Source organism: Sciurus carolinensis, chromosome 16, assembly GCF_902686445.1.
Source record: "Sciurus carolinensis chromosome 16, mSciCar1.2, whole genome shotgun sequence".
NCBI classification, from domain to species: domain Eukaryota; kingdom Metazoa; phylum Chordata; class Mammalia; order Rodentia; family Sciuridae; genus Sciurus; species Sciurus carolinensis.
The window spans coordinates 27,151,432-27,177,730 of record NC_062228.1 but is presented as its reverse complement, the minus strand read 5'-3'; the positions used below and the strand labels follow the sequence as shown (position 1 = coordinate 27,177,730).

At 44.6% G+C, this 26,299-nt stretch overlaps 1 protein-coding gene across 2 annotated transcripts in view; it reads left to right on the top strand.

Annotated features, from left to right (window-relative positions):
* Nucleotides 1–26,055, top strand: part of Nup93 (nucleoporin 93) — a 98,997-nt gene extending 72,942 nt beyond the window's left edge. The window contains exons 6-23 of one of the 2 annotated variants that reach the window (XM_047529620.1): nucleotides 4,736–4,810; nucleotides 7,143–7,232; nucleotides 8,854–8,993; nucleotides 12,733–12,865; nucleotides 14,156–14,313; nucleotides 15,271–15,436; nucleotides 15,711–15,804; nucleotides 16,550–16,741; nucleotides 17,284–17,410; nucleotides 17,526–17,598; nucleotides 17,876–17,920; nucleotides 19,482–19,598; nucleotides 20,296–20,414; nucleotides 21,171–21,288; nucleotides 21,728–21,811; nucleotides 23,144–23,272; nucleotides 25,381–25,464; nucleotides 25,788–26,055. In XM_047529620.1, the coding sequence (XP_047385576.1) occupies nucleotides 4,736–4,810; nucleotides 7,143–7,232; nucleotides 8,854–8,993; nucleotides 12,733–12,865; nucleotides 14,156–14,313; nucleotides 15,271–15,436; nucleotides 15,711–15,804; nucleotides 16,550–16,741; nucleotides 17,284–17,410; nucleotides 17,526–17,598; nucleotides 17,876–17,920; nucleotides 19,482–19,598; nucleotides 20,296–20,414; nucleotides 21,171–21,288; nucleotides 21,728–21,811; nucleotides 23,144–23,272; nucleotides 25,381–25,464; nucleotides 25,788–25,898 (2,055 nt within the window). In that variant the 3' untranslated portion in view covers nucleotides 25,899–26,055. The remainder of the gene's footprint in view (nucleotides 1–4,735; nucleotides 4,811–7,142; nucleotides 7,233–8,853; nucleotides 8,994–12,732; nucleotides 12,866–14,155; nucleotides 14,314–15,270; nucleotides 15,437–15,710; nucleotides 15,805–16,549; nucleotides 16,742–17,283; nucleotides 17,411–17,525; nucleotides 17,599–17,875; nucleotides 17,921–19,481; nucleotides 19,599–20,295; nucleotides 20,415–21,170; nucleotides 21,289–21,727; nucleotides 21,812–23,143; nucleotides 23,273–25,380; nucleotides 25,465–25,787) is intronic. The other variant, XM_047529621.1, reaches the window with a different exon arrangement.
* Nucleotides 26,056–26,299: the final 244 nt, after the last annotated feature.

Below are 26,299 nucleotides of genomic sequence, written 5' to 3'. Positions count from 1 at the left end.
TATGTTGAACAGCTCCTGATTTTGGTAATGGATGTAATACCATATTTTCATCAATTCCCAATCACACACCTTTTCTACATTTTAACATCTCTGAAATCAAGATATGTCTTAAATTCAGTGGTGTCATAGTTTGACAGCATTTTTTCCTTTCCTAATGACACATCAAGTGACAATGTCTTACAATAAATGATGTATTAGATTCGATGAAATGCAGTAAAATATACACTGCCAAGAATTTGAATTTGAAAAGCCAGACTAGATGATTCTAGGCTATATTTTATGTCTCTCTGGTGATTTTCTAGGGTGTGGACCTGGTTCTCATGTTGGGAGTTGAGCAGAATTTCAAGAACAAAAGTATTCTGCTACTCTTTTACAAAGATGATTAAAGAAAAAAAAAAATCCCAACTTGCCAGATTGTCACAATGTATCACACGAACACCTGATCTTGTGCATCACTGGATGGTAGAGGGGTGTAGATGCACTTGGGAAAACTGCCGCTCTCACCCACCTTCATCCAGACCACCTCCATTAGAGGTGCACATCCTTCCAGGCCCCTCTCTGGTCCTCATGTGCATGTTTGTAGGTATGTCTATCTTACCAGTTATCAACCATAAATGGTACCATTGGATATATTGGGTTGTACAACTTGGCATTGGTTTTGTTTTACTTCTTTTAGAGCTTTCTCTTAAGCTTTGTGTGGGACTGTTGTTCATTAGCGGTTATAATAGTGTTTTGTTGTGATGGCTCAAACATTCTACTCATTTTGTCCACGGAGAGCAAGGTCACACTGGCATTATTTGTGTTGCATTTAGAACCCTGGTTTTCTGGTCCCTAGTTGTTTTTTTCCAATAGCACTGGACTTTTATAACCAGATATGGTAAATTAATCACTTAGATCCATTTGGCTTATATAATTTCCCACTTGGAAGTTAAACTTCCTTCCTTCTGTGCTACTATCTTGTCCTTTCCTCCATGTTTGTCTTGCTAAGAACACTCCTTACATTCCTTGCTGCCAAACGGCAGTGTGCCCTCCATGGGAAGAATGTTATGCATCCCTGGATACATTTTGTACAATAATAGGTGATAAATAAAAGTTTGCAGTGCTCTTCTGTCACATTCCTGTCCTAGAATGGCTGTTTTGGGAACACCATGTACTCTGAGAAGGCCTTTCCAAGTCTGTCTCTGTGAGACTACTATTTCTCCACATCTCTCCAGGCTCCTGGTGAGTCCTCTCTTTTTTATTTGGCCCTACTTTCCTGTCTTTACTGCCTTTCTGTCTCTGATTCCCTGTTCCTATTGTCTACTCCTGCTGCCCTATCCTACCTACTGTCCTCTGACCACAGCCATACCCTGCTGTGACTCTGTCAAACCCTGGTGCAGAAAAACCCAGCGGCCAGAGCCGTTTGGAATGCTGTCCCACACAGCATACTGGCACCCACTCTTCCCAGCCCTCGGGCAGTCCCAGGTGTGGAATCACGCCGTTTGCCAGGTCCTCTGCTCAGGAATGTTCACGTACGCATCTTGTTGATGGAAATTGACTTGATGTGTGGTAAAATAGCAGCTTGACCAAGGGCAGCTGAAGGAGAAGTACTTTTGAAAACAAGAGCATTAGGCAAAATTAATTTACATGGAAATTCAAAGGCTGAAACCAACTACTTTTTAAATGGATAATTTAAAAAATTAGGTCTTTAGTACTAGAAATTTTTCTCAAGGCTGTTTGAGACAGCTGAACCAACTGTGTGCTTGCAGAAATGCCTTCATCCTGCTCTGCTTTTCCTCCTGTCGCTGGACTTAACAGGCATGCTGCTCTGTTCTTTGAAAGGACTGTGGACCTTCAGCTTTCAGATACCTTGGTTCTGGGAGATGGCTGTCTTACAGAACACCCTCAATGCAGTGTTATAGAGACACTCAGAATTAGTGCAGAAGTAGACCGTGTGCTGGTGGGGGGTCTCTTCCATCAAGGAATGTGTGTTTATTGTAGAAATATTAGATGAGATTTTCTAGCCAGCACAAGTTAAAAAAAAAAAAAGTCTTTTAGGTGGTGATTCTGCAGTGTCCATACTTAGCCATATCAGATGTTTTGTTCAGATGTTCATTATGGTTGCTTGTTTTTTGTTTATAAAATGACAACAGCTAGCATTTATTTGCCATAGGTTGGGCTCTGTGCTGAGTTTGTTCAACTTATTCTTCACAACAGTGCTGTGAGTAAGCACAGTTGGCCATTAACATCTATGGGTTCCATCAGTGGATTCAACCAGCCGCACATCAAAAATAACCAGGAAAAAAAATTATGTCTGTACTGAACACATGTAGATATTTGTCTTGTCATTATTCCCTAAATAATACAATATGGCTATGCATATAGCATGTACATTGTATTGGGAAATGCAAGTAATCTAGACATGATTTAGAGTATATGGGAGGATATGCATAGGTTACAGGTAAACATTGTGCCATTTTATTTAAAAGACTCGAGAATCTGTAGATTTGGTGTCTGCAGTAAGTTCTAGAACCAGTCCTCCATGGATACCAGAAATAACTATTATTATTCTCCCAATTTAATCTTCATCGGGAACCTATGGGGTAGGTACCATTTCTACCTCCATTTTATAGCTAAAGAACCTGAGACTTAAAAGAAGCAACATGCTCAAGGTCACATAGCTAATAAGTAGTGGAGTCAGGGTTTCTAACCACTGTCTCTTGCCCTGCAGTGGCTGTCCTGGGGAATTTGCCCCTGCTGCTCTGGTGGGCAGGATAGAGGAGTGCTGTAAAGTTCAGAGTGCCAGACTGTGGGTTCAGACCTTGGCTCCCCTGCCTCCTACTGGAGTGAACTTGGCCACACTGCTTCACCTTTCTCTGTGCTTTTTTGTCTTCATCTGTAAAATCATACCTATTTCATAGGGCTGTGGGGTTAATACATGGAAGTTTAGTACAGATGGTGCTTGGCACAGTGAGTGCTGGATTAACGAAGTGCTTGTTATTGTCTTCGTATGCCACTGTCCCTAGTATGTCTACTTACTCTCAGCTCACAAGATGGCTGCCATAGCTGTAGACATCAAATCTGTATTCAAGGTTGAAAGAAGGAAAACTGAAAGGTCATCCCGGTTTCTTTCCCCCTCTTTATCAAGAAAAGCAGAGGCTGTTTGCACACTTGTGTTTCCTTCTCGTTGGTTAGAACTAGAGTGCATGGCCATCCCTACCTGTAGTAGAGGCCAGGAAAAAGGTACTTTCAGTGATGTGTAGGCATCACCTCTGTGGGCCAACAATTACATTTCCAGAGTTGCAATCTAGTAGATACCTCCTTGGGTGATTTGAAACCTGCCACAGTGGGAATAAATTATACTCCAGAAACCAGCAAATGCTGTACATCATCCCCTTCCCCAAGAACTGGTTGTTAGACACTGATCAACTCTGTTTGCTGGCCTGAAAGTCAGCAGGGAGAGGAGTGAGGAGTAGGGTTAGGAATGTCCCTGGGCCAGCCAGCCAGCCACAGCATCTACCAACATCAGTAAACTGTTTATGCTCTTCTAATACCAGTGATTGCTGGAGGTCAGAGCTGAGGCAGACTTCTCAAGGTCATGTAGGACAGCCCCTTCATTTGACTGATGGGAACCTGAGGCTTCAGGGCCTCAAAGCCAGGGAGTGAAGCAGCCTTCCTGGAACCCAGAAGTCCTTGACAGTCCAGTGTTTATTCTCTAGAACAGAGGGTTTAAAATCCACCTTTCTGCCCCTGCCCTGCTTCTCTCTAGCCTACTCCAGTCGAACCCACTCTAGTACTGCTTTTATCAGCTCTCATGACATGGGGAAGTGTGGCTGTCATCTGTTGGCTTCCTAGGAAGCTTACTTTAAACTGCTTTGATTTGGATTTTAGAGAATAGAGCATTAATTGTTTTTTTTTTTAAATGAGACAAACTTAAAGAATTTGATCTCTGCTGTAGTATAGCACAGGCTAATGTATTAAAAATTGGAGAATGTACCTAAATCCATATTTGTTTTTAGTAAGAAGTCAGCTTAGCTAAAGATGAGCTTTAGTCTTTCTTTAGAAAAGACTAATACACTCTTTGCCCATATGTATCTATAACTCCTCCATCAGACAGTAGGCTCTTGGGGGCGGGCTCTGAGGGCTGGCTCCTTTCCATCCATCTGAGGGTGAATACATACAGTGCATCTGGCACTTTGCGTGTATTTGATGTATGAATGAATGAATGAATGATGCCCAGCTAAGACTGGCTTCACATCTTCAGATACAGAAAATTAATCGCAGGTATTGTTTTAGTGTGAACTTGAGATTAGAGAATCTGAACCTGGTGTTGTGACCCTGTGGAGTCTGTTCCCTCAGCCACTGGAGATGACGCATGGAGACAGGAGGCCCACTGACAGAAGTGTGACCTCACTGATGCGAAGACATGGGACAAAGGACGAGGTGGTGGTGGGGATTGGGGTAGACTGAATATCAGAAGGTGCATCCTTCCAGAAATAGTCCCTGAGACCTCAGTAGGGCTTATCTGGCCTCCCTTTACATTTATCCACCCAGTCCCATGCCCACTCTCTTGCCATGTGTCCATGGTAAGAGAACAGTGTTCTGTTGAAACCCTAAAGCCATCATTTTGAGGAAGTCTTAACTAGGAAATAGGCTCCTCACAGCTTTATGGACAGAGATCTGTTTATGTGATTTTTATTTCTTCACATGACTGAGTACTGTTCTTAACCAGCTCTGGATATGTCTTTATCTACAGCCCAGTTACATCAGTGATGTGGGGCCCCCTGGCCGGAGCTCTCTGGATAGCATTGAGATGGCCTACGCCCGGCAGGTAAGCATGCTCTCCAGGACTTAACCCAGAAAATGCACATGAGCCTCTGGGAGTCAAAGGGAACGACAACTTCATGTGAAAGTCAAACCCTAAAAACAAGTTGGGTTTTCATGTAGAGTACTGGTTAATATTTCACCATATAGGCCACTGGAAAATTCTATCAAATAGGGTAATTGAATGACTCAGATTTGATGTGGGGAGATTGAAGTCTGACCAGGCATCCCATTTTGCACTGTTGGCAGTGGCTCTGTGTACAGTAAAGCCTTGAGAAACTACCCTGCGTAGCAAATGGAGTTCAGTATTAACTGAGTTACCTGGTGAGCCCGTGGTATGATCAGAGATCCTTCTTTCACCCCTTGCTGAGAGAAATGTCTCCCTGCGTTGGTAAGCATAGTGTACTGAGCTACTTAGTATCATTATCATCTTGAGGAAGCTCCTGATATATTGGGGATCTTGCTTCTCATTGCTGCTCATGACCATGCAGTAGTAAGGGTATAGATTGAGCTATTTCATGGTAAGCACAGACTCACCACTGAACTGAAGCTGTCCTGAGGACAGGCATACCTACGGTTGACTTTTTAAATAAAGCATTGCCAGCCAACTGTGTGTTTTATTATAATTTGCCACTTTTCTACATAAAGTCTCAGAAAGGGGAAACATTCCTGTTTCTTGAATTGAAGGTGATGGGCTTCCACCGCCCTTAAGATCATCTTGCACCAGTAGTAGCCAAGGGACACCTGTTCAGGCATTTCCAACTCTCATGACTTGTGGGGGAACACATTGGTGCCACTGGTAGCCCTCAGCATTATTTCCTTTCTTCCTTCCCTGCAACCTGGAGTAGGGGTTAGAGGCAAAAACTTACAGGTAACAGCTATGGAGGGCAGCGAGGGGCCACAGAGACTCTTACCCTGTGCTCTTTGACAGAGGTCTCTGGTTTCAGTTGCCAATTAATTAGTCACTGGAGTTCTGCATTAACTGAATACCTGGTAGGCTTATGGCATTACCAGAAATCCTTCTTTTTTCCCTCATTGAAAGACATTTCTGAAATGCTTTGTAAGAAGTCTCTCTCCTTTAATGTGCCATGGTTATTTAAAACTGCAGGCAGCTGAAACCAGCTTTATCAGCTTCCCACAGATGGGTTCCCCTTTCTTCCAAATCCATGTTTTACCACCATCCATCATTTCTTTCTTTCTGATCCAATCTTTAGATCTCTCTTTTTCTTATTCCCCCTGTACATCAACATCCTTTAAATTTTACCTTCATTACATGGCTGAACCTGTCCATTGCCACAGCCACCTCCAGGAATTCAGACCTAATGAAATTATAAGCTTCCGAGGAGAGAAACTGTGTATCTTCTATATCTGCAAAGACTAAAACTTCCTACAGTGTAACCTTTTCTAGCACTTAGAACACCAAGATGTCAAATATCTGTTTACATGGCTGTCCCCTCCCGTGGAGAAGGACTCTTTAGATCCCATGTTGGACATGGTACCTTGCAAACGGAAAACCCCTAATCAGTGATAATTGAGTGAATAAACATACTTTATAGTTTAATCCATTTTATTTAATCTTTATAACAGAAGCTAAATGGTATTGTTGTCCTCCATTTAAATCAGAGGAAACTCAGGTTCCTCAGGTTCCTTTTGTCTGACATCAGTGTTCTCAGCCCTTGGTAGAACAGTGACTTATAATACAAAGTGAAGTATTCCACAAGAATAGAAGTTACTAGTTTTCACCATCATTATTTTAGTGCTATGAAAATAAAATCCTAAGTACCAGTGGCTTCCTTATACCTTAAACGTCACAGTTTTATTTTTTTGTTCATTCTTTTTTTTTTTTTTTTTTTGAGAAAATTTTACTTAGGTAGCAGATTTTTCCCAGGAGAAATGGATATTCAAAGTGTGCTGTTCTAACGTGTGGTGGGATGCAACTTGATATTCCTTACTCAGTCCATGGACCTGGACCTGGGACCATTCTTCAGTCCTTAGGCCAGGATTTTACCAAGACTTTGACTTCTAGGAAGCAGCAGCCAAAACCTTTCCATTGTCCTGTCTGCCCATCTTCTTCCTTGGACCTTGCTCCCTGCCTGTCCCCAGGACCATCTTACTCCCATTCTTCTGGTGTTTGGAAGGCTGGGATAGCAGTTAGTCTTGGTGTGTTGCCTACAACCGAGGTACAGAACTGCTAGGTAGCTGGCCAGTGTGGCCACTGTGAGGAAGGGAAGGTCTATGGAAACTTCGGACTGTTTGCTGGCTTCAGAGCTGCTTCAGGAAGTTTTAAAAAGAAATGAAAATAGAAACTGTGCCATTGACTTTGCTTTCCATCATTTCAGATTTATATCTATAATGAGAAGATTGTCAGTGGCCACCTGCAGCCTAACCTTGTGGACCTCTGTGCTTCCGTCGCAGAGATGGATGATAAGGTAGTGACCACAGCTAGTCTATGTCGAAAGGTGGGGGACCGTATTCAAAGGGGATTAGCATTTTGCTGACTTGGCTGAAGTGCACTCAAGAGACACTCTGTTCCAGGAATAAAATTTAACTGCTCTTCAGAGTGTTAAATTTTAGAGTGTTTTTTTTTCTTTTTTTAAATAATGATTTTTTAATTTTAAATGCATCTTCATAAAACACAGCAATGTCAATTAATGGTTGTAAGAGTTCTCCTCAAGCTGTCATTGCTTTCAAGTTCTGTCAGTCTGACTCTCCACTCACCACTTTCCCTCCTCAGACAAACTACTGGGGCCCTTTAAGTAGGGCTGAATCATAAAGGTGATGTAGTCTTAACACCTGCCAGCTCTTTGAACTTGACTCGGGTGGCTGAGCATTTTTCCTATGTCCCTCATTCCATTCCTCTCTGACCTCCTACCCCCAATTTTTATTCTCCCTCCACTCTTATTCCTAGCCAGTTTTCTCCTCTAGGGGAAAAATTAAGAACCAAAGAAGTGAAGCCATGAGGATCACAAGTTCAAGACCAGCCTGGGCAGCATAGCAAGACCTTATCTCAGAATAGAAAGTAAAAGGACTAGGAATGTAACTAAGTGGTAGAGCACTGCCTTCAATCCCTAGTACTGCGAAAACAAACAGATAACACCAAAGAAGCGAGTGGGTTGCTAGGTACTAGGAGGGAAAGATGTCATGGAAGTCAGCACCCATATGCGGAGTTGTTGTTGTTTTCAGAAATAACTTTTTTTTTAAAAAATAGTAAAATATAAGGCAACACAGATACATCTAGAGAAGAAAGCAGGAGCTTGCCAGTCACCCCACTGCTTAGAACAAGTCACATTTGGCTGGATATTTTATAGTCTTAATTAAGGAAGACCATGAAAACAGACTTTTGCCTCTTGCTTTGAAAAAGTGTAAGCCTGTGTTTCTCCAGCCAGACCTTTATTCTTTAGACTATTACCAGAGACTAAGGGAAGACATTTTTAAGGAGAGATTTATAGCCAGGAGGACTGGGGAGCCCACTGTGTGATGGTAGCACAAAGAATGCCTGCTCCTTCCTGCGAGGAGCTCTGGAAGGGAGTGAGTGGGAAGGAAAATGGAGGCCAAGATGCTCACGCAATGGGTAAGAGCAGAGGCCCCTGGAGAGTCTCTGGGAGGACTAAACCTATATTATTTAAACTCTTGTTTTAAGCCTTAAGAAACTCAAATAACCTTGTAAGGACTAAAATGCAGCCCTGGAACTTAAACTCTTAGAACTCTGGGTGATTATAAGCGCATTCACTCTCTCTTAAGGGAGAACCCACTGAGATCTAGTGTTCTTGTTACTTTTATGGCTTTAATTATGTAGGTGGTTGTGTCAGGCCTGGAGTGGTAATTGATGTGAAAGCCAGATCAGGGAAGGGGTGGGGGTGCTCAGGTGGATAGAACTGGGGCTGCTGGCAGAGCAGCGGTGCATCTTCTGCACTTTGCTTGAGCCTGAGGGTCTCAGACAGAAGACATTAACTCCCCCTCAGCTTGCTTGTCGTTGAGGTCAGAGCTCTGAGAGCCAAATAATTTCGCCAGCCCTGCAGCATTATCACACGCAGTCTCATTTACACCCAGAGCATTTCTGACATGTGGACCATGGTAAAACAAATGACAGATGTGTTGTTGGCACCAGCGACGGACGCCCTGAAGAGCCGGAGCAGCGTGGAAGTGCGCATGGAGTTCGTCAGGCAGGCTTTGGGGTACCTCGAGCAGAGGTAAGAACCAGAGCACAGTGGGGCCGCGTTCAGCTCCCCGAAGTCAGCTCTTCCTCGGGTCTTGTAATCTTTGGACCAACTGTCCTGTGGCCCCTGTAACTGAAACAGTGAGCAGGGCTGAGGGACAATCCTGTTGTTAGAACCAGGACTGTTCCTGCAGTGGCATAAAATCACACATGGAAAATCATGTGGGTGGGAGCGCTGTTAGATTTCTCTCTTCTGTTCTGCTCTCTGTCCCTTAACACGGAGTCATCACGATTATTAGGCTGGAATGCCTTAGATCTTAATTGCTTCCTGATGTGGTTCAGCCATCACTCCTTAGGTTCTTCTGTTTTCTCAGGATTTTAATGTTTAGTGCAGGTGGTGTTACCACTGTGAAGAAGGGCCCTGTAACCTTGCTTTCTTCCCAGCCCTACTCAGTCAATCTGGGTCTTTCCTAGATGCTAATGCATTTGTCCCTGGGTTTCTTTGCCACTTCCTCACCAATCAGAGGTGACTACTGAGGGGTTTGTGGCTGTGCCCTTGTGCCCTCAGCATTGTCCCCTTCATTAGTGGGGCCCATGCCATTCATCTCTCCCTGTGGACTCTCCTTCTGCTCTGAATGGGCCAGCAGGGGTTGTCATGAGTGTGCAGTAGACTCTCTTTATTTCAGAGACAGGGCGCTGGGCCTCTCCCTGTTGGTACAAGAGAGAGAGCCCAGTTGAATATCTTGCTGAACTGCAGCCTTTGCACTGAACCTCTGCATCTGCCTGCAGCCTTGTGTGTTTCCCTTTGTCAACAGAATCATGCTTCATTTGGAAGTCAGATTTCCTTGTATGTAACTGAGGTGATTCAGAGTTGGTGTGCGGAGAACAGGTTCGAACGAACAGCATTAGATGTACATTTGCTAGCTTCCATTTCCTGGTTAAGAAAGATCTGAAACTCCAAATGGTCTTTTATTCCTCTTGCCTAGGCAGAAAGGATTTATAAACTAATTCATGAGGCTTTAGCTAAATTTTTGTGATTATTTTGGGTATATTTGATTTTCAGCCATAAAACCTAATGCATACATAGTGTTTATTCATTACAACTCAGCAAAATATGAGCCATGATTTTTTACACCTTGTAAAAACGTGAGGAATTTTTTTAAAAAGGATGTAAATATACATTGCTCATGACTGTTCTTTCTCAGTCAACCTAATCCTTCACTTGGTGCTCTACTTGAACAAAGGTGCCAGACTGCATGTCTTTGTTTTTTATCTCTGGCAAACCATCCATTTTATTACTGATCATTTTATTATTTCATTTTGTTTTAAAAATTATCTCGTTCCCCTAATTCCCTCAATAGCACTTCTCAGAGCTATTTTGGAGTATCCTACCCAAAATTGTCGTGACATTATTTTCTCTTTCACTCTAGTGTGGCATTGCTCTCTGATGGCATCCTTTTGAAGGAGTCATTATCATCTTTTTGTAAATGGGATATTCTAGAATAATTATACTCAGTTTTAAAGTGTTTTTGTTGTTGCTTTTCTGCTGACAGTATACCTATAGTATTTCAAATGAGTAGACCCAGTCCCAAATAATTTTTTACGTATCAGGCCAAAAATGTTGAGAAAATATGAGCTTGATCCACCTCTTCCCTGCCACATTCCCATGTTTGAGGCAGGATATATATTCTTTAGTCCTCCAGGAATTTAGCTGCTTTGTTCAACTTACCAGCACATGAGTCGTCTTAATTTAAGTTGGAAGAGACCATGGTGAGCATCTGTTTGTTCCAGCTGCTATAGGGCTCTTTATTCTCTTATCTAATCTCTGCTTTTAAATACTTCTAGTGGCGGGGAACTGATTACATTTGTTAAATTGTGTTTCTTTATCTTTATAAAAACAATACATGCTTCTTTTAGAAATTTTGAGATACCAAAAAGAAGACCTGAAAAAAGAGAGGAGGTCCTCTACCTTACATCCAGAAGCTCCTGTTACCTTGTTATATTTTCTTTGTCCCCTATTTTGATATGAGTATTTTGTTTGATTTTATTTTTTACAGTTATGATACAAATGTTTATAGTATATGATTTTTATAGTTTGATTTTTAATTCTTATCAGTATCATTTTTGATATCTGCATCAAATTCCACTTAGTCTGTTTTCTATAATTCACCTTTAGAATATCTTCCTCTCCCTTTCCTTCTTCCTCTTTCTAGTTTGTGTTTAACCTGGGGTTGAGCATCTTTGTGCTTGTGGAATACATGACCTTTTGAGTCAGTCTGTTTTGTTTTGGATAAGAACATATTTAGAAAGTTTTAAAAAATTATATTAAAACCATATATTAGAATATCAGTAACTTAGACCATTTAATCTTGGTATGGAAGCACTTAAAAATGGTACAGAAGATTTTAAGAAGGATGCTTATCATTTTGCAATCACCGATGTCCTGAGTAGTTCAGCAAGGACCGCCAATGGAAACTAAAACCAGTGGGTGAAAAGATTGTTGGTGAATTTAGAAGAGTCACATGACCTCTCAAGTATTTCCCCACAGACTTACTGATTACAAAGGGGATAATATTAAATCGTAGTGGACAGATCTGGTGGACAACATCTGGAAACCAAGTAACTAAGAGTCGACCTAGAGGCTCACTGTGAGACCCTGCAGGAAGGATTACTCAGTGAGACCCATGTAGGGTCAATGGCAAAAAACTTGAACCTGAGTAGATCACAAAGAAATGATGCAGCTTTGTGTGGAACATTCTACCAGACAGCTGACCTGGGTTCTTTAAAAAAGATCAGTGTCAAGAAAGAACAAGAGGTAGAATTATGCTAGGACAAGGGAGATGAAAGTGATGTGACAACTAGTTGCCATGTATTTCATCGAATAGAACCTGAATTTTAAAAGAAAGCAAACTGTTAAGGACGTTAAGACTTGAATATAGGTCATATTTAGATACTACTACTAGTTTGTTAATGTTAAATTTCTTGATGTCATGATGTTGAGGTTAAATAGGAAAATGTCCTAGTTCAAATAGAAAGTTTAAGGAGGACCCCCTGGAGTGCCAGGCCGTGAGTGGAGCGGTCACTCTGCATGTCAGCCTTGAAGCATTTGAGGCCCACAGTTGTGTTCCTCCAGGATTCTTCTGAGTATCTGCCATGATGAGCACTCTTTATAGTGATTGTTTCAGTCAACTCTTTCACTGCTGCAACTAAAAGACCTGACCAGCACAACTATAGAGGAGGAAAGGTTTATTTGAGGGCTCATGGTTTTAGAAGTCTTAGTCCATAGAAGGCTGGCTCCATTCCTCGGGGCTCAAGGTGAACCTGAACATCATGGCAGGGGAGGTGGCAGAGGGAAGCAGCTCACATGGCGGTGATCAGGAAGCAGAGAGACTCTGCTTGCCAGATACAAATGTGTATCCCAAAACCACACCCTAATTCCCACCTCCTCTGGCCACAACCTACCACTTCAGTTACCACTCAGTTAATCCCTATAAGGGGATTAATTCATTGATTGGGTTAACATTCCCACACCCCAATCATTTCTCCTCTGAACCCTTGCACTGTCTCACACATGAACTTTTGGGGAATACCTCACATCCAAACCATAACAGTGATATTTTATTTCACGAAAAACATACTGTTTCTTCTTCTGTGTTGGGTTTGAAATCCAGGCCCTGCTCTGTAGAATCACAAACTAACATCATGGGTGTGGACATAATTGTGTGTAATGTGTATTTCCAACCTCCCCTGGTTTTCCCTTTTACATTTTCCAGTTATAAGAATTACACACTTGTGACCGTGTTTGGAAATTTGCATCAGGCCCAGCTGGGTGGCGTGCCTGGGACTTACCAGTTGGTGCGAAGTTTCCTGAACATTAAACTTCCAGCTCCCTTACCTGGACTTCAGGTACTAACAACCTCTGTGGCAAGCGACTTCCTAGAGCAATCACTCTTACGTGTTTATAGTTAAAATGAGGTTATGTGTGCATGGAGAAAGGACCAGAGAGTTGAGGATGAAAGCTGAGAGGCTCCTGGGATGCTGGTTGTGTGGAGTCCAGGGTGGAGGAGCGGGAGAAGATGGTATCAGGTTCTGGACGTGCTCTGAAATTGAACTGTGGGGACTCTTAGAGGAACTTGGATATGGGTGTGAGGGGCAGAGTCAGAGATGACTTCTGAATTTTTTGGCTAAAATAGCTGGAAGGATGGAGTTAGATATGGTTTCTGAGATGTAACCCTTCTGAGCTCACCATCCAGCTGAGAGAACAGCCCTAAACTGAGGGGCATAGAGGAGGCTGGCTTTGTAAAAGAAGTGGAGGTCACACTTGCTCTTCGAGAATGGGTGTTCCCCCGCCCAAGGCCTCAAAAAGGCTGTTCAGGTGGAGAGCAGAGAGCACCTGGAGTGTGGGCACAGGGCAGGGCTCAACAAGGTCAGCCGGATGGAGAAGGCCTGGGTACACACTGATAAGCACTTTGGACTTGGCCCACAGAGGGGTTTAAGTGGACAAGGGACATGATGCTGGAAACATGGAAAGATGTTGCTAGGGGAAGGGAGGAGGGACTGAGAGAGGAGGTAGGAAGTCCACCTCTCCAGAGCAGATGGGGAAAAGCAGGGGTGGGTGAGCACAGGCCTGCTGTGCAGATGTGGGCAGAGCAGCTGCAATGCTGGGGGAGTGGGGACAGAGCTGCCTTGGATTCCTGTGCCCTGAAGTGTGTGACGCCAAGATGCTCAGCATTTGAATAAAGGAGGAACAAATGGCTCGTGGTTGAGAGTCTATAAACTCAAGTAGATAATGATGGTCAGTTATTGGTCAGTGATGTGTTTAGCCCTTGCTTTGTGGGGATAGTTGGAGTGCGTGTCTGTGAGCAACCTTGGAATAATGACATTTGATGACTGCCAGCCGCTGGGATTCCTTGGAGAAAACAGGACTGGCTTTAGATCAGGGGCATGTGCACTTCAGAGGACAGACTCCAGAGCCACACTGCCGCTTCCTTCTTACCCTGGACAAATTACTCAGCCTCCTCTGCCTGTTTTTTTGTGTGAGAGGGAGAGGAAGAGGCTGTTAATGATTCTTACCTCATGGGTTGGCTGTGAAAATCAAGTGAGTTGGCCCAGGAGAGGGACTCAGCTGAGCATTGGCACACAGAAGGCAGTCAGTTAGCTGTGGTTGTTCACCTTGAGTGCCGTCTTTCCTTGTAGGATGGAGAGGTGGAAGGCCATCCTGTCTGGGCACTGATTTATTACTGCATGCGCTGCGGAGACCTGCTTGCTGCTTCACAGGTGGTGAATCGAGCCCAGCACCAGCTGGGAGAGTTTAAGACCTGGTTCCAGGAATACATGAACAGCAAGGACAGAAGGTACGCAGAGTGCAGTGGCCATCCAGAAGCCCCACGGATTCCAGGAGTGGCCTTCACTGTCACGGTTCCCTTTTCCTTCACATGCTTAAAGCAAATTTCTACTTGGGGAAGAAAGGAGCTTAGAAAGTGGGTAGAACTCTTGGGAATACTGGAAACAGTGAGGGAAAGTCTGTTCTAACATGGCTGTCTCGACGTGCACACGTCCGTGTTGGGGAGTGTTCTGTTGCAGTGAGTGAAGGACTGTGCTTGGGCCTGTGATTCGCCTTTGAATAAACACCCACGGCGAGTTAGGATGCTTGATAAAATGGACTTTTCTGTGTTATACAGAGCGCTTTCTTGGTCAGCCTGATGCAGAAATATGTCGTCATATACTTCATAACTCAAAAGCTATAATTAAAAAAGTTTATGATCTTGAAATATGATGTTAAATTAATTTAAGCTTTTTTAAAAGTTCTGGCATTAAGGAACTAGCAGGCATTAGTTTTCCTCTGCATTTTGCTCAGGTAATTGGACCCAAGCTCATACTCAAGCCCAGTTTATGTGTCTGTATAGAAGAAATAGTGGTGGTCACTCCAGCTGATGGTGACACACGAGGGCAGTGTTAATAGTGCCACGTCTCACAGTGCAGGTCCTTGTCTTGCTCATATTAAAGTAGGCTTGATGTCTTGGGGTTCCCTCTGATGGAGACCCCAAGGCAAGGATTTGTGTGCAAGAGTTCATTTGGGAGTCGACTCCCGGTGAGCTGCTGTGGGTGGAGTGGAGCGCTGGTTCACCAGCACTTGTGACCTGCCCCTGAAGGCCTTAGCGACTAGAGGGCTGGCAGGCAGGGGGACGCGGAGCCTGAGGGAAGTCAGGCTAGCGCAGCGTGCAGCGTCTGCTGGGCTCTGGGAGGTGGGCACTTTCACTTGCCTTGTGGCATCTTCACCAGTGTGTCCGTCTGTTCCCTTATGTCTTTAGATTGTCCCCAACTACGGAAAACAAGCTCCGGCTTCATTACCGCAGAGCCCTCAGGAACAACACAGACCCCTACAAGCGGGCCGTGTACTGCATCATTGGCAGATGCGACGTCACTGACAACCAGAGTGAAGTGGCGGACAAAACAGAGGACTACCTGTGGCTGAAGGTCAGCAGTGCTTCCTCACCTGAGCGGGGCTTCACCCCTTCCCTTCTCTCCAGTTCCATTCACAGATTTTTACCTGCTTGATAACGGTGAGGTGATCAGGACGCATGGATTTCTTGTCTCCAGGGTCCATTTTTGAAATATCGTAACTCTCTGCTAATAACCATGGTCTGTAACGTAGCCTCCAGCTCACAGCGTTGGGTGCGGCTCCTGAGCAGCTGCTCCCATGTGCGTGGCCAAGGTGTGGTGTACTAACGTGTTTCTTTTGGCGGTTTAGTTGAACCAAGTGTGCTTTGATGACGATGGCACCAGCTCCCCACAAGACAGGCTCACTCTCTCACAGTTCCAGAAACAGCTGTTGGAAGACTATGGTAAGAGCTCAGGCACAGCCTCCTTCTCTCTGCGTGTCCACTGAAGGCAGCTACTTGGTTGCCTTCATCTCTGATCTCTGTCTTAAAATTGATCCAAATTTAAGTAGAGGTCATGTGGTCCTAAAAATGTGTCTGGCTTATTGGTCATAAGCAGTAAACTGTTCCCTCTTAATTCTTCAAACTGTTCTGGTGGACATTTGCTCAGGGAGAGACATGAAGAGGACTTAGCTACTGCTTCCTCTTAGATCTTGTCAGTGAGCACAAAGAAGAGAGCAATGTCTTTCTCTCGTTTTTTTTTTTCTCCTCATTGTTTAAAAATCTGGGAGGAAAAGGATGGAAGATCCCAACTAGAGGCCAGTAGTTGTTGAATTCAGAGTTCTGTGAATATAGTGAACTGGAGCTTCTTTGATACCTTTCTTTTTCTCTGAATTGAGTGACTGTCATCAGGGTATAGGAGGTAACATTCCCTTTGTAGCTGCACTAAGATCTTTAACTGTTTCTCTCCCACCTAATGCAATTTCACAACCCAACCCTGCTTGCCAGTCTGTTGTGAGGTCCAGAGAAGGTGGAGGGATCAGGTCACGTTTCACATGGCAGTTCACTGTGTCCAGAGTCCCCTCTATTCATTCAGGCACATGCTGATGCTTTCTTCCCACCCAGGAAGCCAGTAGGCACCCAGGGATGCTGCCTGGGCTTGGGCTGCCATTGGCAGCTTCTCTGAGTGGGCTTTATTCCCCGCCCCTAGGCGAGTCCCACTTTACGGTGAACCAGCAGCCCTTCCTGTACTTCCAAGTACTGTTCCTGACAGCACAGTTCGAAGCCGCCATTGCTTTTCTCTTCCGCATGGAGCGACTGCGTTGTCATGCTGTCCATGTGGCCCTGGTGCTGTTTGAGCTGAAGCTGCTTTTAAAATCCTCAGGACAGAGTGCTCAGCTCCGTGAGTATTCGTGACTGAGGACAGTGACGTGACCACTACACTTCACCCCTGTCTGTGTTAGTGGCCAAGGAATCACCACCGAGTCTTTGGGCAGATGTTATCAATCTTTTTAGAGCAAATAGATGATTTGGATTGGGTCCTTGCTTTCTTTGCCCATTAGTATTCCCCAGAGTGCTAAATATAGGAAGTGCTGGGCAGAGTACTGGCTTCACAGCTAGTCTAATTGCCTGGAGAATGGTGCAGGCATAGTAGCACCTGGAGTCTGGTTCCTCTTAGGGCTCTGACTGTGATGACCTTGGAAACCCCAGCCAGCCAGTCTTCTGTGCACCACTGTGTGGCACTCTGTCCAAGGAGAGAAATTGCAGACAGGGTGGTGGAGGGGACTGTGTAAAGTGTAATTGGGAGGGGTGGGCTGGGTGGCAGGAATTGATGATCTGAGCCTAGGGATGGAGTTTCCATAGCTGCTAAGTGGTGTGGGTCAGAGGAGTAGTGTCCCTGTTGTCTCCCATTCAGTGCTCCCTCTTCTGTCCCCCACGGTACAGTCAGCCATGAGCCTGGTGACCCTCCTTGCATGCGACGGCTAAACTTTGTGCGACTACTCATGCTTTATACCAGGAAGTTCGAGTCCACAGACCCGAGGGAGGCCCTCCAGTACTTTTACTTCCTCAGGTAAGTTTACTTTTAACCCTTTACCTCAGCTAGTGTTGCGCTCTGCCATCCGGAGCATACCTACTAGGGGCTGTGGGGCCACATCAGACCCTGAGTTGCTCCTGTCCCTCTACAGGGAGGAGAAAGATAGTCAAGGAGAAAACATGTTTTTGCGCTGTGTGAGTGAGCTGGTGATCGAAAGTCGAGAGGTATGTTGACCCTCTTCCCTCCTGGCCCAGTTCTCAGTTCCCAAGTCCTCTCCTAGCGATACCATAGGTCTCCTTCCACGTTTTGTGGTTGGTGTGGCCTGGGGAAGGAGTCTGTTTTCTTTGGTTTCTAATAATGAAAATACTGAGTCCACTCTCACCGTTTCCTTGTGTAAGATTCCCTGTCACCCCCATTTTTTCCCCTCTTTGTCTTCAAAGAATTGTGTATTACATTTGTATCCTTGTCTGGTAAATTGAGTAAACGTTTTTTTCTTCACAGTTCGATATGATACTTGGGAAACTAGAGAATGACGGAAGTAGAAAGGTGGGTCAGAGACACATCCTTGAAGAAACGTTGACTGTCATTGGGGATTTATAAATGTGGATTTATAAATGTCCAAAGAATACAATTAGATTTCAAGGTTCCAAGTACTAATGATGCAGATCTGAAGTTGCTTAGTATAAAAAAAAAAACAGAATGAAAATTATAGATCCAACTGATGACCTTGGTTTTACACATTTATATCTTTCCTTAAAATGTGTAAATGTGTGATTAGATAGCTTTTCTAGTGTGTTCAGAATGCCTGTCTGTTCATGCCTGCTGTTTCTGAGCTTAGAAGGCTGCATTCTTAACCATTCTTGGCTCAGAAAACACAATGAAAAAGGAAAGGATTATTCCACCTACTCTCCCAGATGGAAAAGTTAGAAAGTGCACTTGACTTCCCTGAAAAGGCAACATCTGGGGTCTCAGAACACTACCCCAACCCTAGAAATGCAGCTACTTCTGGGACCTCAGCTGTTTCCTTGAGACTCGTCTACCCATCGGGTGTCCTAGCAAAAAGAGGGGCAGAGGACCTGTTGTCAGAGGTCAGGCCTGACCCTAACTCCCCTGTAACCTCAGGAATGTCCTTTGCCCCTCAGGACTCACTTTCTTCATTCATAAAAACAGGTATGTTGGCCTGGAAATCTCGAGATGGGCTCACACCATCCACCTCAGGAGAGGCCGGTGGTGCCGATGATGACAGCATATCGCCACCGCCCACTGCTTTTTGGGCGGGGATGGCTGCCAGGCCCTGTGCTGATGCTTTGCATATAGTTTCTTATTTAATTGACACAGTAACCCAACAAGGTGGGAGCCATTATTATCTGTTTTCCAAGTGAAGAAATGGAGATGAGAGCAGTTAATTACCTTCCTCAAGATTCCCAGTTGCAGTTTGAACCTGGTCCTTTTGACCTCAGAGCTCATCTTTACTGATTTCCTGTGCTGCCTCCAAAGTGAGGGGGCAGTTTACCCCAACTTGGTTCAGTACTGATGGAGATTAGAAGGCACAGTCTGTTTTCCCTCTGCCTGGCTCCTGAGGCCTCTCCCATACTCTATTAACCATTTGGTTGCTCTTGAGTGGTGATAGTAATTTTGTTTTCTTAAATGTCCTGACACTTCTTGCTATGCATTTTTCAGCACTGAGTTCCTTTTGCCATCTGTCTTAGAAAGCAAACCCAAAATCTTTCAAATATTTTCCAAGCCTCCTGATTTTTCTCTCTAGTTCCTGCTCATCAGCAAATTTAAAGTCATTGATAATTTCACCTACTCCCTGGGTTATTTTGGAAGTCAAAAAGCACGAAAGTCTTATTGCTGACTGCTCTGTGCCTCCATTGAGTCTACTTCTTTTTGTATGTTTTCTTAATCGCTTTCCATAATTTTAATAGGACCTTATATCTTCAAGAAAGTCAGGGTCTAGCCGAAGAAACACAGGCATTGCTCAGGGCAAGCATTTCTAGTTAAAGAAAGTATTTTTTCTTGACTCCTTTTTGCTTCTCTGTGTTTAAAATAATAGCTGTGTGCACCCATCTCTCTCTTCTTCCCCCTCCATAATTTCTCTTGTCAGCCTGGAGTCATAGATAAGTTTACTAGTGACACAAAGCCTATTATCAACAAAGTTGCTTCCGTGGCAGAAAATAAAGGACTGTTTGAAGAAGCAGCAAAGCTCTATGACCTTGCCAAGGTAAAATGTGCCCCTTTCCTTTTTCTGCACTTGATAGATATGTTGACCTTTTGGCATTAAATGGACTACCATTTCAGCATCTCCTCCTACCCCTGAGACAGGTAATAGGCCAGTCGAGGTGAAATTCCCAGAGTGCACAGTTACTTCTGCCCATGAAGTATTTCTGGCCAAACAAGAGCCACATGTGGAGAGGGTGTCCTGCAGGCAGTGCGCTGTCATCTCACTTGGCAGCAGCACAAGCAGCCCTCATGTTTGCAGGTGAAGCTGCTGGCAGACGTGCCCTCATGCTCACCCTCCAGAGCCCCAGACACGCTGGTGACCAGTGTGTGCCAGAGAGCGATGGCACAGCTTGGCCCTTTCAAGAGAACTGGAATCATCCCCGGGGTAACATGACTGTTGAGAATTGAGATGTCCTAAGAAACATCACATTCTCTTCTGTTGTCAGAGAAAAATAGGCAAAAAAGGTTATGATTCATGTTTTATTAATTTAAAAAATGTTTAGGTCGAGGTATGACTGTGATCTAGAAAAGTGCACACTATTAAGTATACAGCTGAGTGCGTTTTCTATAGCTCCGGACCTCTGTGGCCACGGCCCACGTCAAGGCAGGACCATCACCCCAGGAAGTTCCCTCTTTGTCTTGGTTATGTCACTTTTCCTTTTTATTGATTTTTTCCTAAATTTAAAAATCTTGAACAGAATGCTGACAAGGTACTGGAGCTGATGAACAAACTGCTGAGCCCTGTCGTTCCTCAGATCAGTGCCCCCCAGTCCAACAAGGAACGGCTGAAGAACATGGCGCTCTCCATCGCTGAGCGGTAAGGCCCGTGCTGAGCCTTCGAACTGCCCAGTGCATGTTTGGCTCTACTAGGCAGTGAGAGCACACAGCTCTCAGGGTGCTCTACTCACTCTGCCACCAACACTTCCCATATCCTAACTCTTGGTGTTGTCAGACTTGACATTTTTGCCACAGGGGAGGGTGTGTCAGCGTTTACTCCTGCAGCTGGGTTTGATTCTAGGCATTCTGCTCCTTGCATGCTGTTACTTATACCTTTACTAGCCATTTCAAAGGCATTTGGGAACTGAGCTGAGATGGCTAGAAGGGAATTCTTGTGTCCAGTGTTGTAGAATCCTGTCAGTTCACTGAGTTATCAGACTTCAGCTGATTAACTCCCTACTGAGGCAAAGGATGTTACTTTTTGTGCCTTTTACAGAGAATAATGGATTTGGGATGCTTTCCTGGGGTAACACAAAAGAACATTCTTTGGCAAATGAGATATTTCCACTTTGCAAATAACCCCTAGCCTTGGCTACTGGGCTTTTTGCCCATCGGTACCTCCCTCCCTCACTAGAGATTTGGATGCCAAGATGATGGTTGCGGCTGTTTTGCTTCATGCAAAATAGTTATAAGTGGATTTGTACCAAGTGCCTCCTCTCAGAGCCTGGCCCCCTCATACTCAGCACTGTTTCCCACTCCTAGTCCCTCACCCGCAGAGTTCAAGAGGTTCCAGAGCATTTGAAATGCTGTCTCACTATGCGTATTACACGAAGATCCAACCCCTTTTTTCTTTCAGGTACAGGACTCAGGGAATAAGTGCAAATAAATTTGTGGACTCCACATTCTACCTTTTGTTGGACTTGATCACCTTTTTTGATGAGTATCACAACGGTCACATTGACAGAGCCTTTGATGTGAGTTTCAAGAGGGGTGTTTGAAGTACAGGTTGATGCATGCCCTTGAAAATTCAAATCACCTCCTGGGATTCATTTAAAACAAAGAAAATGTCACGAGTATGCCTGTTAAATGAAGAGTGACAAGTGTGGTCCTGGGAACTGAAGGGAATTTCTGCATTGCTTTTTTGTTGTTGTTTTCTCCTTTTTGCTTTCTCCCTTTAATATGAAAAGAGGTTTCTCAAAGTTAACCTCTGAATTTTAAAATCACAGCAGAAAGTGAGGGTAAGAATCAAATTAGTCAGCAAGTTAGAATCAAAGCTTTTGTGTGTATGAAGGGGAGTAGCGTTTTCTTTGAAAAAGCCCTTTGAGCATGGTCTTTGCTGACAGTTTTATTTAGGAAGATGAAGGGACTGTGATGCTGTATCATATGAGGCTGGTGACTGTTTGTTTTAAACAGATAATTGATCGCTTGAAGCTGGTGCCCCTGAATCAGGAAAGCGTGGAAGAGAGAGTAGCTGCCTTCAGAAATTTCAGCGATGAAGTAAGTCCTTTTCTTTCTGAGTCATAGAAGTCTGTTCTCCTCGCTTCCACTAGAAGCTTTTTAAACATGTAGCTGGTAACTAAGAGTTCCAGTTACAGTAACCATCCAAACTGAGTTTTCCAGAATAGGTTCAGTTTCAGATAGCCTAGTTTTTCTTTGAGTAAGTGGAACATATTCTTGGGAGGAACAGGTTTCTGGTTGATCCTGTGAGGTCTGGTTTCATTTTTTTATGATCCACTTATACTAGAGCGTGTTTTAACGCTCAACTCTGATCTTGAAGTATTTCCATTGGATGCATGAAACATGTCATGATTTGCTGCCATCCTTCCCTTCCCAGAAATATCTTGTCCAGAAAAGCAAGTGCATGACCAGTGGATAAGTTGTCACCCCCGGAGCCCCAAAGTTAATGTCTCTCTGCAGAATTTTGTCACTATCTGGCCCCGGGGTGCTTGCTGGGCTACACACTGGGGTAACCATTCCTGTGCAGGCCCTACCCGCCCCCCCAGAGTCCTTTTTCCCTGGTGGGGGCTGTGGTCTCGATCCCTCCTGGTCATTTCTGTGTGCAGCCCAGGTAAGGCTTTTCTCTCAAGCACGGAGTAGACTCCAGCACCACCTGGTCCTGGGATGTCACTGGTGATGTTTTACTTTAAAATAGTTTCTCCTAAAACAGCTTGCCTCTTATTAAATGAAAAAAGAGAGAGAGAGCGAGAGAAAGTTTCTGTTTTAGAGAAAGAAGGAAGGTCAGCATCTGCACAGGAGGGCAAGCCTACTATGGCACAGAATTAGGTCTTGCCTCTTGCCAGCTGCCCCTTCCTCCTGCTGTGGATTCTAGCCTTGGCCTCGTGTTTCTCTGTTATTTCTTGCCTTCTCCTAGACACATTGTTCACTGCAATAATGACTAAAATAGTGACTAGGGCCTGCCTCATAGATGTTCCCATGACTCTGCTAGGGCCATGCATGTGCAGTGGAGGCCACTAAGTGAGTCTGAGACTGAGTGGTGGGGACTGAGGAGAATAGTGTGTGCAGCCTGACCTGTGGATATACAAATCAGCTGCCTTTGGTAATCACTGTGCGGCCAGTCCAAGCCTCCATCCTGGCCACAGGTCATCAGCATGCTTTTGGCTTGATACCCCTGCCAAGAGGATCATAGAGAGGGGAGCAGGAAGAGTGACCACCTGACCTTCTGAGTTGACACTCCAGTACCGTCAGCAGTTTGGGTGACTGCAGCTCCTTACTGGCCGCTGTGGGATGTGGTGTGACAGGCAGTGCAGCCACCCCCCTCCACTTGCTGCTGGTTCTTTTTCCTTACTCCATGTGTTTCTCTCTGCATAGATCAGGCACAACCTCTCAGAAGTTCTTCTTGCCACCATGAACATCTTGTTCACACAGTTTAAGAGACTTAAGGGGACCAGTCCATCCTCGGCATCCAGGCCCCAGCGAGTCATCGAGGACCGTGACTCTGTAAGATCCCAGCGTTCGTGAGAAACGTTGCTGAGAGCCACCTTTCTGGTTTGGAAAGCCATTGCACTCTTAGGAGACCCTAATCTGTGTTTTTCCTTTACAACCTGGCATCTGGGTAGATCTGGTAGAGTCAGGAGGATTGCTGCTCTTCTCAAGCTTAAATTAAAAAAAAAAAAAAAACAAGAAAAAAACTAGGTCTATAAATATCACCTTTGAAAACAGAATGCTGATTTATAGTTGGTTCCACAGGATTTTCTGCTCACTTTAAGTCATAAGGTCATTTTGTAAGTCTCAGCTCATTGGTAAGCACTTTCATCAAAACAGTACTTTGTTTTTTTTCAACATGTTAATTTAATGCAAACCCTTGCTTCTCTTCTCTTCTGAGTCTCACAGTGACTCAAGGGAGATGCCTAGGACAGCATTATTAGCCCATCTTAGATCAGGAAACAGGCCTGGAATTGAGAAGCAACTTGCTTGTCCTGTGGGCCCCACAGGTGGTAGGTAGAAGCAGGGACCATGTCTGGAAACTGGGTCTGTCTGACATGTAAACCTGGGCCCTTTCTGTCGCCTGTGGGGCCTCCAGTAGAGTCGGGGGAGATAGAACACTGGGAGTCACACAGCATCTGTTGTCCAGTTGATTTGGCAAAAAAGCAGTGGTCATTGATGCAGTTAAGCCATAAAATCAGTTGCTATTTTTTAAAATTCTCTTTCCCTTAACTTTTCTACTTAATGTTTGAAGAGACAGTGTCCACGAGCTAAACCTGATGTTAGCAAGCCTGCTTTTGCCTCCAGGGATGTCTGTGACTCTTTCCACTACAAGCCCCACAGGCACTGTCCTTGACAGAACTTCTGTGAGTGATGCTGGTAGAAATTTAGGAATGTGGGTAACTGTGCTCCGAGATGACCCACTGAAGCGGTCAGCTGGTCCGTGAGAGTACAGAGGCATCACTGGCCTGCCAGCTGCCCTTGGGCAGATGAGAGCCTGCTTCTGGGCGTAAGCGGTGAGCTCACTGTGTGTGCCCTTTGGCAGGAATTTGTGTTTATGATGGAAGGACCCAGTGCAGGAACGTCTGTGGATGCGGGTATTGAAATGGTGGGCATTTCCTGGTGCTCTCAGCTGCTCGCAGGTCAGGGAGGACCTGCCTACAGACAGGAGCTGGTGGCCTGGCAGCCATGGCTCTCTTCTGAAGGGAGCTGTCTCTGCAGCACCTTCTATGTTGGGTTCAGGCTCTTTTTAGGCACTTAGTTTTCATACGCCTTGAGCAGAAGCATTCTCCTGTTTTCCTCCTGCCCGCCATTCTCCTTTTTCTTTCTGAAAGGGAGGGGTGGGTGGGATTGAGGAGAAGGTTATATATCAAAGCTGCCAGCCCAAGGGGTTTCCTGGTGTGAAATGAAATGCCGTCTAGCATGAGGTTGGTCCTTTTGCCTGAACACCACCCCTAGAGCTCATTTAAGGGAACCAAATCAGGCACAATATCACACACACTTTTACTGACTTTTAAAAGAAATCAATGAGTTTTCTCATCACAAAGTAAGATTTATTAGGACGTTAAGAAGAACATACAATTGCCAATTTGTGTCACATATTAGGTAAAAAGCATTTGCCTTTCAATTTTCTAAAATGGTCCTTAAGTTAGTCTAGGAAGACTCTCATTTTTCTTAAAAGTTTTGTTATTGATCCCAAAAGGTGTTTGTAGACTCTCCAAACACCTTGGAGAGTGTTTGTAGTCTAGATCCAGTTTCATTTCTTACTGATGAGTGTCCAGCACACTGCAGCATGGGGTAACCTGAGCCCCTACATCTTGGTTTGGCAGCAGTCATCTGAAGCTGTTCTCCTGAGTTTCTTTACTCTGTATCAATAATTTATCACTTGGGAAGGCAAGTGAAAATTGACTTTTTTTCTGTTTTGGAAACACCTGAGTTTAAATTTGTAGGGACCCCTTTTTCCCTCCTAGAATTGTCCAGGAATTCGGTAATATTGTTGCCTGGGAATGGAGGGCTATGCACATGTCAAGAGGGAGAAACGGAAGGAACGAGAGGAAGGACAGGGGGAGAAGGAGGGGAATTGGGGCTGCCCTCAGTCACAGCCCTCGCCTCTGGTGTTGCAGGTGCCTCATGGGGGCCTCAGAAGCTCAACCCTCGTAGAGGCAGATGGACAGAACCCATCCAGGAGGCAGAGAGGCTCAGAAAACGTGAGCAGGCAGTTTTGAAGCTCAGGGCTGTGTCAGAAATTAGTCATGTGTGGTGGGCGAGGTGGCTTTCCTGGCAGACCCCTCAGCCTTTTGCTTAACAGAAGTCCTTCATACCCCATGGAACCAGGGCCCAGTGAAGAAGCTTTGCTAACCCTGCACCATGCTGGAGGAATCTGACAGTAGCCGGTGAAACTGTCATCTGCCCATTGGGCTCCATCCCTGGTAGCACAGGGTAGAGAATGGAAGAACATGGAGGTGGTTCTCAGTCAGTATCTTGTCTTGAGCGTTGACCAGTTTCCTATTCTTGCTCCCCTTTCTCTCAGCAACTCCGAAGTCAAGCCCGAGCCCTGATTACCTTTGCTGGAATGATACCCTACCGGACGTCTGGGGACACCAATGCAAGGCTGGTGCAGATGGAGGTCCTCATGAATTAAGTGCCATGCTTGGGGCTTCTGGGATTGGACACTGCTGGTACATTAGGCACACGGGTCCACTGGGGTGGAGTTTCTGGTTTTGTTTCTGTTGTGTTGTTTTGTTTTGTTTTTTGTATTATGTATTTTTGTCAACACCAATAAATTTCTTTGATTTGTATTTTTTTTCAACATTCTTTTATTTTCATTGGGTTTTTTTCCTTTGAAATTTTGTTTAAATTTTTATTTGTCTATTGGAGGAAAATGCTGTCACTAGTTCTTGAGCCAGAGAATGAGAGGCTATTTAGGTGTCTATAAATTGATCTCAAATGATTAAAAAAATTCACCCCGAATGAGCAAGGAGACAAAGGCTTCAGGAGTTGCTTTTCTTTAGATACGATATTCCATCTAGTGGGGTTGCAGTT